Source organism: Neomonachus schauinslandi, chromosome 2 (assembly GCF_002201575.2).
Source record: "Neomonachus schauinslandi chromosome 2, ASM220157v2, whole genome shotgun sequence".
NCBI lineage: Eukaryota > Metazoa > Chordata > Mammalia > Carnivora > Phocidae > Neomonachus > Neomonachus schauinslandi.
In genome coordinates, this window is record NC_058404.1 from 135,281,593 (window position 1) to 135,295,373 (window position 13,781).

Genomic DNA, 13,781 nt, shown 5'->3' on the forward strand with positions numbered 1-13,781 from the left:
CACTTGCACTTAAAGGTTAAAAATGTACTTGTGTTGTATTTGTTTTTGTTTTTACTATTCTAATTATTTCTAACTTAGATATGAAGAATTGAAAGACTAAGTGACAAAATGTATATTCCTATTTATCTAACAGGGATACTGTGAATAATAGCTTAATTTGCTTACACAATTTAAGATCACATTGTAAAAGGAATTACTAACTAGACTGTTTGGATCATAAGTACTGGCGAACCTAATTTAGTCAAAACTATTCCTGTGTCATCTTAGAAAAGAACATTACTAGTGTTTAATTTAGAATGCTTTGGGACTCTTGTTTCGGCTCCTTTTCATAAACAAACATAAAAATCTAAGTTAAAAAAAAAAAAGTCACTCCCTGGGCAAGTATCAGAAGATCGGTATTGTTCATATATATTCTTTTTTCCCCTTTTTTTTTTTTTAAGATTTATTTAGGGCGCCTGGGTGGCTCAGTCGTTAGGCATCTGCCTTCAGCTCAGGTCATGATCTCAGAGTCCTGGGATCGAGCCCCCCCCATTGGGCTCCCTGCTCCGCGGGAAGCCTGCTTCTCCCTCTCCCACTCCCCCTGCTTGTGTTCCCTCTCTCGCTGTGTCTCTCTCTGTCAAATAAATAAAATCTTTAAAAAAAATAAAAAAATAAAAAATAAATAAAATAAAGATTTATTTATTTTAGAGAGAGCGAGTGCAGGAACGGGGGTGGGGGGAGGGGGAGGAGCAGACGGAGGAGGAGAGGGCAAGCAGACTCCACGATGAGCATGGAGCCCAGTTCCAGACCAGAGATCATGACCTGAGCTAAAACCAAGAGTCAGATGCTTAACCAACTGAGCCACCCAGGCACCCCCTTTTTTCCTTTTTTATCATCATCATTACAGCTGTAGTATTGCTCTTAAGGAAAACACACTCCTGTGTGTCTCCTCTACTCCCAATATTGTGCTCTAACACTACTTCACCTCTGACACTTCTGGTCACCAAATACGTGGGGGGTTTTGCCACACTAGCTGAGTGTCCAATGGCTCAGTTCAGTTCCGATGCTATCTACCTGGAGGTAGCCTCAGTCCCATATGACTGACCCCCTCCCCCGGCACACCAGATGCCAATCACAAGTCCACGTTGTGACCTGTGCTTCTGACCTGCCAGTTATAGATTGGAGGTTCCCATGACTCGGGAAAACATTTTACATACTAGATTACCAGTTTATTATAAAAGGAGGTGACTCAGCAACAGCCAGTTGGAAGAGATGCAGAGGGTAAGATAAGGTGCAGAAGGGCACAGAGCTTCCATACTCTCCACCTGCTGTTCTCCCAGCACCTTTGTGTGTTCACTGAACTAGCAGCTCTCCAAACCCTGTCCTTTAGGGTTTTTATGCAGGCTTCATTACATAGACATGATTGAGTCATCGGTCATTGGTGATTGAACTCCCATCTCCAGCCCTCTCCCCTCCCTAGAAGTTAGGGGTGCAGAGCTTTATTTTATTTTATTTTTAAAGATTTTATTTATTTGAGAGGGAGAGAGGGAGAAACAGACTCCCCGCTGAGCAGAGAGCCCAATGTGGGGCTTGATCCCAGGACTCTGAGATCATGACCTGAGCTGAGGGCAGACGCTTTAACCAACTGAGCCACCCAGGCGCCCGGGGATGCAGAGCTTTAGTGCTGCAAGTTCCAGCCCTCTAGTGATGTGGTTGGTTCCCCTGGAAAGCCTCCATCTTTAGGGGCTTTCCAGAAGTCTTATCATTAACATTAACTCAGCCTGTGGTTGAAAGGCGTTTGTTACGATTAACAAAAGACACGCTTTATGGCTCTTCTTGCTTAGGACATTCTAAGGGTTTTAGTAGCGCTGTGCCAGGGAAGGGATGGGACAAAGACCAAGTATGTGTTTCTTATCATAAATCATAATACCACAGTTGCATGTGGTTGAAAGCATTGTTCCTGTCATTTTACATATGACAGTATGAGGCTCAAAAAGGTGAAGTAACTTCCCCATCTTTTACGTTACTCTTAACTCTCACGTGATGGAGGGTGGGACAGCTTTGTGGATAATACAGCCACATTGGCAGCAACTCTACTCATGTTGATAATGATAAATAATCAAAATCACTGACTCAAGTTACTGAGCTGTGAGTACACCAATGAACAGACAAACATCCTGTCAGTTTCTAGGAGTACTGTTTTGTTTTAGCTTATTTCTAGATTTGTTTTTGTCTATTTGCTCATGTATGTGGTTCCTAAGAGTTCTGAACCATGAACATCTCAAGTTTTAGAAAAGTAGTGAGTAATGGATTTTTAAAGCAATTTTTAGCAGTGTCAGTTTTTCTAACATATTATTTCTTTTCCTGTCCGCATGACAGCCTTGGCAATCAGAAGAAGAGGGATCTTGGCTCCGAGAATATCCTGTGACCCTGATGCAGTTCTTTAGATACTTATATCACAACGTTCCCGACCTGGCTTCCATGTGGATGAGCCCTGACTTCCTGTGTGCTTTAGCAGCCACGGTCTTCCCCTTCAACATTCGCCCTTACTCAGAGATGGTAGGAAAGGGGACAGGGCGGGGGGCAGGGGGGTATCAAACTGGAAATAGTCTGCTTAGTGGTTAGCAGGATTTTCTTCCCAGTCTTTTAAGCTTCTGACCAAGTTAAAGCCTCACCTCTCAATTATTCTCTGGTGTCTCCTCCTCACACTCTCCTTCTGCTTTCCCCTAAAATAGCAGTGAACGCTGCTTCCTGTTTCATTTACTGTATTCTTGCAAGTCCCTGGTTAATCACTTCCCTCTCCAAGTCATTGTGGACCCATTTCTTACTTTACGTGCTTATAGCTGTGTCACTGTGAAATGTATCCAGGTTACAGAACTCTGGTCAGACCAGATTTGTCTCCACTTTATTTATCTCAGGAATTAGGCATCTCCTGGACTTAGTCTTTACAAATTGATTATAGGAGTGGTTGTCTTTATACAAAAGTGAAATCTGTGTTTGTCTTTTTCGTTTAACCTTTCTTACTTTGTTCAGATTTTATTTTTTATATTCTATACTAATTTAATAGAAAATTATTAGACTGTAATCATAGGTAGTACAGGTACTTCTGTCCTTTAAGACAAAGCCCCAAAAACAGTTATTACTCTATATACTTTGGAATTTCATGATGTTTTCTCTTATTTCCACCACTTACTCTAGGGCCTGGAATAAACTACCTTGTTCATACTAATTTTTCTTCATGTATAAAGGTGAAAAGCTCATTATAAAACTGTGGGGAATTCTAGGAGAAAGACAAGCAAAACATATGACCTGGCTTGTTTCTAATTTTTAAATCCTAATTTTTTTGGTAAAAACAGACCTTAGGTCTCGACGTCTTTTCCTTGTCAGCAGCTTATAATCTGTCTTCTGGTCCTTCTTTTTTTTCTATTGGCTCAAAATTGGCTCTGGTTTTCTCATTGTTTGGTTTAGTTATCTGGGGTTTTTTTTAATTTGCAAAAATGGATCAGCCCTGAGGTGCTACCATTGTGCCAGATCTTTATCTGAAATTCTGTGACATTTGACTTCTCAATAGGTATATTTCAGTATGCAAATATAGTCATTCTCATCATTTCATTTATTTTAAGTGCAGTTATCCACAATAGAGCTAAAATTCAACATAAAAACAGATACATGGTTAGTGGCTGGTCAGCTTAATATCAGAAAGAGCATGTGTTAGGTAACTGTGACCTATGGTTCCCAGTTACTACCTTGAAATGAGAGTCAAATAAGCAAAGTGAAGTAATGTATTGAATAGCTTGATATGAGGTAAATGTTGAAGAAAAGTACTGTTGCTGCTATAATTTAGTTTTTAGGAAACATGGAAATGAAAATATCACATAAAATCAAATACGACCAGCATATATTTCTGCTTGATTTTACCAGGTGACTGATCTTGACGATGAAGTTGGATCTCCAGCAGAAGAATTTAAAGCCTTTGCAGCAGACACAGGGATGAACAGAAGCCAGTCAGAATACTGCAATGTGGGCACGAAGACCTATCTGACCAATCACCCAGCGAAGAAGTTTGTTTTTGACTTCATGCGGGTCTTAATAATAGACAACCTCTGTCTTACTCCTGCCAGCAAGCAAACTCCACTAATTGATCTTTTGTTGGAGGTAAAGACAAAAAAATGCATTTACGTCTCTTTTGTGTAGTTTTTCTGATTAGAACATTAATACCCAAGCACATTTGATGCCAGATACCTTTCAGATTTCATATTCTTCTGGGTTGTACAGGCAGAACATATCACAGGCTATGGAAATTTTTTTTATCTCAGATGTGCTATATCCCCTAACGGTTTGTTTCTCTCCTTTCCATTCCCACAAGCGTATCCCTAATTTATCCTTTCCCTAGGCCAGGAATTGACAGACTCTTTCTGTAAAGGGCCAAATAGGAAATATTTCAAGCTTTGCAAGCCATACAGTCTCTGTTACAGCTGTTCAGCTAGATCATTATAGCCAGACAGCAGCCATTGACAGTACATAAATGAATGAGCATGGCTGTGTTTCAGTAAGACTTTGTCTACAAAAACAGACATAGGCTGGATTTAGCCCATGGGCCTCAGTGTGCCCACACTTTCTCTTGACACGGCGGCCTTGTCTCCTCAGCTTATAACTCCCTACTTCCGTCCCTCGTTCATTTTATTGCCAGGTATTATTGCTCTTGGTGCCCTGTGCAGCTTAAGACATGGTGCATTGCACATAGTAGGTGCTTAATATGCACTTATTGAATTTTCCCCAAGGCAGCAAAGTTCTGGTTGCTTGCTATTTTAGCTCAGACTGCTATAACAAAATACCGTAGACTGGGTGGCTTAAATAACAGACATTTCTTTCCCCGAGTTCGAGAGACTGAGAAGTCTGACGTCAGGGTGCCAGCTTGGAGAGGTTCTGGTGCCCTCTTCCTGGCTTGCAGATGGTACTGGCTGCACTTGCTGTACTCCTGCATGGCAGAGAGGGAAAGATTCTTCTTACAAGGGCACTAATCTTCTCCTGGGCACTCCACCATCATGGCCTCATCTGAACCTAATTACCTGCTGGTGGCTCTGTCCCTTAATGCCATCACATTGAGGGTTAGAGCTTCACCATATGAATCTGGGGGGACACAGACATGTAGTCCATTGCCCTTGCCCATTCTCCTAATAAATGATGCGAATCAGCTGATGCACCAGAAAATGAGCCCCATGTGGCCACACTGCTGGCTCTAGAAATTGGTCATCCCTGAAAACCAAATTGGTCATTCATCTACAAAAAATCGCGAAAGATCATAGAGAATTTAATGTATGATGAGTTGCCTGTACATTCATATTCTTTTGGTCACTTCATATGAGTAGGGTCATGCAGTCAGTCCCTTCCAGGGCTCTGAAAAATAATAATGGTCTCTGAAGAGTCAGTCAGCGCCGAAGACTGACTGCTTGTCTCTCTGGGGAGCTTCCCATATGCTCCCAGCCATATGGCATCTGAACCTTCACTTTCTCTGCTCCCTCTAGTGGCTAACACAGTTAATTTTTTTATTTGAAACCTTAAAACCACAGGAGATACTGTATCTTATTCCTGTGAAAATATCTCTGCTCAGTCAGTTAAAAGAAATTGCTAATGTAATTCAGGTACCAGTCATGCTGAGGCTTTTAACCGGGACCACAATGTTTAATATTGGCAGAAAAATAATCGTTATCATCAGTAATTCATTTGGTAGAGTTTAAAAGCATGCCTGGTAGAGCTTGTCCTCGTTGAAAACTTTGAGAAGTAAGATGGCTAGTATCTTAGTGTATCGGATAGGAATTTGAAGCACTCTGTGCAAAATGAAATGGTGATCAGAACATAGCAGGATAATAAAGTTCAGGATAATAAAGTTCAAAAGAGGTGTGTGCAAAACATAACTGAGCCAAATAATAAAAGACACGTGTGTGGAATATATGGGGAGATATATCCAGTAATAGCATTTTCAGTCTTGTAGGAATCCTAATAGCTAACTCACTAGCCGTGGATAAATGATATAATTGTCTTTTATTTTAGTTTTCTATATTTTTCAAAGAGAAGGTTTGATATAACATGTATTAACCTTGAATTAACGTTCTCATTGTTGCAGATAGTAATTTGCCCTACAGTAGAATTGTGTCTGATTGCACTGGGGAGTCAGGGGTAAACTCCCAGGTAGATTATAAACTCCTTAAAGTTAGTGACCACCTTTCACATGTCTTTTAATCTCTCACAGAATTAGTACAGTTTTTTGGTGTGTTCTTTTCTGTATTTTTAAATCATTTAACTATACATCCTGGCAGTTCTTCTCAAACAGGAAGATATGATGCCATCTAATAAGAGAGATACACATTGGCTTTTAAAAATTAACTTAATATTTTGAGGAGCTTCAACTCTACTACATTCTCTGTACAGAATAAACGTATTGCACTATGTGTCTTCCTATGGTGTAAAAAAATAAATGGCAAGCATATGATTTTGAATGTTGGGATTATGAAGTCTTTATCTCTGAAGAAGTTCAAGAAGAGAATTATCCTGTATATTTACCATTTACCTACATGAAGGATGGGGTTTGAACCAACTGATTTTCAGTTCAGCATATATGAGGCAGGCCATCTTCAGCCTTACGATTGTTAGAATCTCACCACAAGATTATCTACTTACTTGACTAGATCTACAAAAGAATGTGTGAAATTATCTTTATTAGCAGTTAATAAAAATAAGATTCCCATTCATACAGGCTGACCAGAATGTGACACTGAGGCCAAGTGCAGGGGAGACAGTGTGGCTTAATTGAAAGGGCATGGGTTTGGGAGTGAGAAGTACCTCTTTTGAACTGTGGCTCTGTTATTATATAAGCATTTTCATCTCACGGAGCTCAGTCCATTCTCTGGGAAATAATTTATATACTGTCTCCCCTGCATGATTTTTGTGGGAGTTAAATATATGTAAATCACCAGCAAAAACGATCTTGAGAAGTTAAATGTGTGCTGGGGATAGCTGTGTGACCTTGGCCACTCTGAGTTCTCTTCAGCCCTTCTAGTTTGCCCATCTTTCAGAGGGTATAAAAATAGAACACGTCTCTCTGAGGGCTGCTGTGAGGATTAAATGAGATCCTACGTTACAGTTCCTAACCCGGGACCTGTGGCACGGAAGGCTCCCTCAGAAACTGCAGTAGCCTACGCTGGCGTTGGCCCGGCTGTCCTGTAGCTCTCCCCCCGCCCCCGGGTCTGCTGTCACCACCGGGCGTCACAGGAGGGCCCAGGGAGTTTGCGGCGCGTGAATACCACCATGGTGGCAGGAGGAAAGTGCAAGGGAACAGATAGAAAAGGTTTGGGCTGTACCTGCAGGAAAGATAGTGTGTGCTTGTCTGATGCCGTAAGTACTTTTCTGGGGTCTCCGGAGTTCATGACCCTCTGTTCCAGCCATCTTCTGAGAGACCTTCCCGTTCACAGCAGCGTGCAGTCCACCCTGGCTGACCGTAGGGCAATAAACAGACAAAAAGTGGGAAAAGGGGGCAAAGAGAGCTCTGTAACATACCTGAGAGAAGAGATCAGCTAAGAGGAGTACTTCAGCCAGAAGGAAGAAGCTCAAAATCCTCTTCTTTGAAGGGCTTCAGCCCATGACAGAAACCACAGAACACCTGAAGTCTTCCTCCCAGAGCCGCGTTGCCTTCAGTGTGGGCAGCAGACGCCCTGGGCGCTCTGGCCTGTGCACGCGAAGATTCTGCACGGCGTCTGCAGGCTGCAAAAAGGAGGCTGTGATTCTTTGAGTACTGGTGTAGACTGGCCTCACTGTTTCTATAGGGAAGGCACCTGACAGCCACAAGCCAGAGCAGATCATAGTGCTCACCCTAGCCTCCTCAGCCCTGAGCTCAGCCCAGTTATCTGGTGTGGCCAACCAGGTTTATCTGAAAGATTGACGAGGAGATTGTAGCAGAGTTGTTCGTGTGCATTTGTTAACTTCAGTATGGAGACTTCTAGTAAAGCTGGAAGAGTATGCTATAGCAGGTGAGGCCATGAACTTTTGCCATCAAAGAAACTGAGGTTTGAATCTTAGTTGTGACTTAACCACTCTAAGCCTCAGTGACCTTATCTCTGAAATGGGGTGATAGTATCTACTTCAGAGAGAGATTTTTGCAGATTGAGATAATGTACCTAAAACTAAGCACTGTGTCTGGAACATAATAGTAAGTCCATAGAATGATTTTTAAAAAAACGCCTCTGAGACAGCTGTGCATGCATTTATAAAGTCTTAAATCCTTTAAAAGTTAGGCTACAATAAATCTCAGCAAGAACATTTAAACTCAGCAATTAGAGCCAATAACAAGGATAAATTCTGGGTCATAGTCCCTCATATAACAGCTTCTGTGAGGGGATTCAGAGGATTAAATGTCTATTGGTGACTGAGCCAGCCTTAAATACTTGCAGAATACAAAAGAATATTTCTTAATTAAAGATAAATATTATTGATGAAGCTACTTCTCTGTTCTATGGCCCCTCTGTCTGCAGACTCCAAAACTTTGTCTGAGATTTGATAAACTCTACTCATTATTACTTAATCCCATTAACCACCTTTAGTTGTTATGATCCAGAATGAGCACGGTCATCTTCAGGAGTGTTTAAATCCTCCTGTAAATGGAGAGCCTTACTCTGGTAAACTTCGATCAGCTAAAGCTATTTGATAAAATGGTCTCTGATCTGATTACAAGGTAATCCTCAAAGATCTAATCAATCTGTTTACCACTTAAACATTTTCACTTTCTCTTCATTCGGCAGGGGTGGGGTCTCACTGTACCATCAGCATGAGGAATAGGCAGGGTGTGGGTGGCTGAGGCTGTCCTCCTGACCATTGTGCTTCTTCTGTTCAACTACACGGGAAAATTGATTAAGATCGAAAACAACGTGACATGTCCTTCACTTTTTCCCAAATAGATACCAAACCAAATTCCTAAACACTGGTACTATTTTAGATGTTACTAATTAGGCCCATATTTTGTCATTTTAAAATAAAATAAATATGTCTTAACCAGCAAAACAGAGAAATGTTTGTTGCAACTCTGGTTTAGCTGTTAGTTTTCAAATCCCTAGAATAAGTTCTTTGATTTGCATGTAGAATTTAGATTTTAACTGCTCCTTTAAACCTTGAAAATCAGACTAGAAAGAAATGGTTTTTTTAAATGGCACAGATTTTAATATTAAATGAAGAACAGTAGACTAAAGCCTACTTTTGTAACATGGTCATAAACATAGTCCCAGATCTGTTTATTCAAGGATCTGCAAAGCATCAGTACTATGCCTGTATCTAAAACATCCAGATTTCTTTTTAAGAAAATATTTTATGTCAGTTTGTTGAATTGTTCAATGCCCAACTCCTGTCAAAAGCTGGCTAAAACCACTGGCGTTTGAAGATGACAAAAGGATCTTTCCCACCTTTTATCCACTGGGCTCCCAGTGCTTTACCAACCAACTCACAGGTTAGATACTTGACATTTATGCACCTGGATTATATTACCCTAATTACCAATAGAAATGCCATCTGAGGACTGTAGTTTAACTTTGTGCCGCAAGCTTTTATTCAAGATAATTTTTAAAATCATCTTTGTACTGTATAAAATCCTTATCAAAGGTATTACCTATAGCGTTATCATTGTCCTCTTTATAAAAACCCACAGAGAATATTCCTCTAAGAACAGTTTTAGGACTTTAGGACCTTGCTGACAATCTAGTATGCTTCTTTTTATAGACAATAAAAAGCTTTGTAAACCGTATCATCTTTTTTTTCCTCCTTCTAGATACCTAGGAAGCTCAGAGCTAAATTGTGTGCTTAGTTAACTTTTTGATATAAATATTCCCCTCCCCATTGACTTTACCCCCTTAATTACTAGATTCCTGAGGTTTTGTATTTGTTTTAATGGCTTTATGATTTTATCAGTATCTCATAATAAATTGCCAGCTGTCTTTGGAAGTGAGGTATACTAGTAGATTACCAAATATTTATTAAATACTTACAATGCTTAGAATACTCATGCTCTACCCACGAGTAGAATTGTTAGGTCAGAAGTATGTATATGTTACCCTTTTTTGTCGTGGGGAGGGTCAGAGGGAAAGGGAGAGAGAACAAAACATGATATTTGTGAGATGTGTTTTTGAAGACTGGATTCAAAAGATGATGGTGTTTCACTTCTTTTTAATTCTGTGGTCAGAAAAATAAAAGAACGCATAAGCATATCTACCATCTCTCATGTCATATTATTTACCAATAGGGTGTTTTTTTTAATGTAACTATGTAAGTATGGTAATATAACTATGATTGAGCCCTTACCTTTGTTTAGTTGTTTGTTTCTAATTCTAAATTTCATTGATTAGGCTTCCCCTGAAAGATCTACAAGAACTCAGCAAAAAGAATTCCAAACTTATATTTTGGATAGTGTGATGGACCATTTGCTTGCAGCTGATGTCTTATTGGGTAATACTGTGTTTTATTTTCACTTTATAAAAATACCTAAAATCACTCTCTCTGTCTAAACTCCAAGTATATCTCCTTTTTGATTTTATCTTTTCTCTTCTGTGCATTTTTCCTTTGTATTGGTACCTTTCTCTAAAGAGAAAGAGGCCCGTCTAGCTCTTCCCTTTGAATCTGGGATAAAGAATCAACAACAGGAAGTACTTAAGTTGCTTGTCCACCTCTGGACACTCGGGTAGCAGGAAGAGGACAAGTAAAGAGAAACAGTGTTTTAAAAACCGTATTACATAAACAGGTCACATTTCTACAAATGTCTAATATTTTAAAAATTAACTTACTGTGATATACTTATAAATAAATTATAAACAGAAAGTTCCATGAATTATTACCCAGACATCATGCCTATATAAGACCACTCAGATAGAAATGCACTGCAGGCACCCCACTTCCCTCCTGCCCTGATCCAATTACTGCTCACTGAATCACTGTCCCAACTTCTAAAACAACAGATTCATTTTGCATGCTTTTGAACTTTATAAATGGAATCATTCAACATGTATTTGTTGTAGTCTAGCTTCATATACTCAACATGGTATTTGTGAGATGTGTCCATGTTGTTGCCTGTAGCAAGAGTCCATTTATTTTCATCACTGTGATATTCTATTATTTGAACATATAAATGTATCCATTTTGTTGTGGTTGGGCATTTAGTAGTTTCTAGGTTGAGACAATTAGAAATAAAGCTGCTATAAATATTCTTGTTCATATGGGCGATATATGTGTACAATATTTATACATATCTGTTAGATATATACGCATGGGTAGGATTGTTAGGTCAGAAGTATGTATATGTTATCCTCTTGTTAGGGGGGAGGGTCAGAGGGAAAGAGAGAGAGAGAACCTCCACCCAGTGTGGAGCTGGACACGGAACTCAACGCAGGGCTCCATGTGGGGCTCGATCTCATGACCCTGAGATCATGACCTGAGCCGAAATCAAGAGTCCAATGCTTAACCCACTGAGCCACCCAGGCGCCCCTATGTTATTCTTTAGGATGGCTTCCAGGACATAAATTCAAAACACATTAAGATATTCTTTCTGTATGTCCCTATCTAGTTACAATAAAAATACAAAACTTGATACATGTACAGTGGAGCTAACATTTATATATAAAATGATAGAATTTAAAAGAGAAGGAAAAGTAATGATTTAACATATTTGCTACTTAAGTGCCCAGTAATAATATTAATCAAAGAACTTCCATCCTATTCAATTATCATTTTGTTGCTCAGTCAGTCTGCCAAGAAATCTTTAGTATTGTCTTTAACATGTAACTCTCAAAGCATGGTGTCAAGTCAAACTTCTGTGTTTGTTTTTATCACTTGAGAATCTTCTTTACACAGTGTCAGTCTTACTATGTAAAAACCCAAAATGAAGAGTTTTGCATAATGGAGTAACTTAGAGTTAGGTAGGAATAATAATTACACTCAGAGGGCTCCAGAATTTCTAGGAAGGAGGGACTTACAGAAGGCATTTTGGTTAGGAGGCTTAGTCTTGAAGCAGTGTGTACACAGCAAACACACTGAAGGCACTTGGGTAGCTTTTTGAGGAGAAACAGAGCTGAAGGTAATCGTGCAGGGAGGGAGAGGTGCCCCTTGGGGCCACCAGCACTGATTGTAGTTTAGTTTTCACAGTTGTTCTGAACCTCTCCTATATGACTTCATTGTGCTTGAAGGTATATTCAGAACCAGAGTTGTGTTTGATGGTTTGTTTTACCCTTTATTAGTTACACAGAATCGATTCACAGCTAATAACCTGACAGCTTTTTTCTCAGAGATCCTCTGTCACTGCCAGTTTAAGTTGAGGAACTATTTGCTTATCACAGACGGTCTCAAGCAATAAGAGACTTCACACTCTCAATCCATAAGTCTTTTATCATGTAGAAATTATTTCTTCCAACATTTGTCAGGATTTCTGGCCATGAACATCATTTTCTTAAAGTAGTACATAAGAGCCTAGTGGTCCTATTTCTAAATGTAGTAGATGAACTCATTTTGCCTTAGCCTCATTTGTTGGAGGACCTGGTCTTGTGCTGGTTGATAGCAATTTTCTTAGATACTTTTTTTTTCCTGCTTGAATTTAGGGGAAGATGCATCTTTGCCTATTACCAGTGGAGGAAGCTACCAGGTATTGGTGAACAATGTGTTTTATTTCACACAACGTGTGGTGGACAAACTTTGGCAAGGCATGTTCAACAAAGAATCTAAACTTCTTATAGATTTTATAATTCAACTAATTGCACAGGTAATGTCACTGTTAGTTTTAGAGTACATGTTTTCCTTGAAAAACTTTTCCTAATGTGTCAAAATTATTGGAAATAAATGTAACTAATAAGATAATGTTAACATTTAATATAAAACTCAGCTTATTGAAAGTGAATAAAAACTGTAGAATTGTAACCCTTCCCCTACTTACCCCGTAGCTTCGTGCCAACGTGTCCCTTATAAAGTTGCCTGGTTCTCTCAAGCTTTGGTCTCTCACTGATCTCCCCACTTTTTGCTACCCAGATATCTGGATAGCTTCCTTTTGGTTTATTTTTTATTTTATTTTATTTTTTTAAAGATTTATTTATTTGAGAGCGAGAGACAGAGATAGTGACAGAGATAGAGTATGAGTGGGGGGGGGCGGTCAGAGGGAGAGGGAGAAGCAGGCTCCGCACTGAGCAGGGAGCCCAATGCGGGGCTCGATCCCTGGACCCTGGGATCATGAGCTGAACCAAAGGCAGATGCTTAACCGACTGAGCCACCCAGGAGCCCCTTCCTTTTGATTTAAATACCTTAAGTTGGTGTAAGTTGATAAGGTTTTTTTTTTTACAGTATGGTACATTTGTGTGTAAAGGTTTACAGAGCAGGAAGAGTTGATATGGAAGGAATATTTTCTTCTTGTAATTACATCTTCACAACATTCATTGTAGGTCTTTGAAGGTGTCATTTAGTGAGTGAGGGTGTATGTGTGCACATGTGTGTGCATGGTACCTTTGACCAAGGAATGTTGGCCTGGTTTGCCACAAGTGATTAATCTTATCAACACATAATGCAGAAACTAGGAAATACTGTTATCATGTGTTATTAGCGTATGGTGCATAGGTTCTTTCATGTCATCTAAGAATTTTTAAGAGATAAATTTGTATATAAGCCAAAGAGAAAAGTTTACAAGTAAGGAAATGAAACTAGAATGTCAAAAGAAGTTTTTTTTACTAATATTTTAGGTTTGTTTGTTTTTCCCAGTAATTTTGAGTAGAGATCATTCACCTGAACAAAACTTT

The 13,781-nt window shown here is 39.5% G+C and overlaps 1 protein-coding gene across 1 annotated transcript in view; it reads left to right on the plus strand.

Annotated features, from left to right (window-relative positions):
* WDFY3 (WD repeat and FYVE domain containing 3) overlaps positions 1-13,781 on the plus strand; it is a 233,039-nt gene that overhangs the window by 158,133 nt on the left and 61,125 nt on the right. The window contains exons 33-36 of the mRNA XM_044912920.1: positions 2,359-2,538; positions 3,901-4,134; positions 10,362-10,461; positions 12,600-12,760. Of these exons, the coding sequence (XP_044768855.1) occupies positions 2,359-2,538; positions 3,901-4,134; positions 10,362-10,461; positions 12,600-12,760 (675 nt within the window). The remainder of the gene's footprint in view (positions 1-2,358; positions 2,539-3,900; positions 4,135-10,361; positions 10,462-12,599; positions 12,761-13,781) is intronic.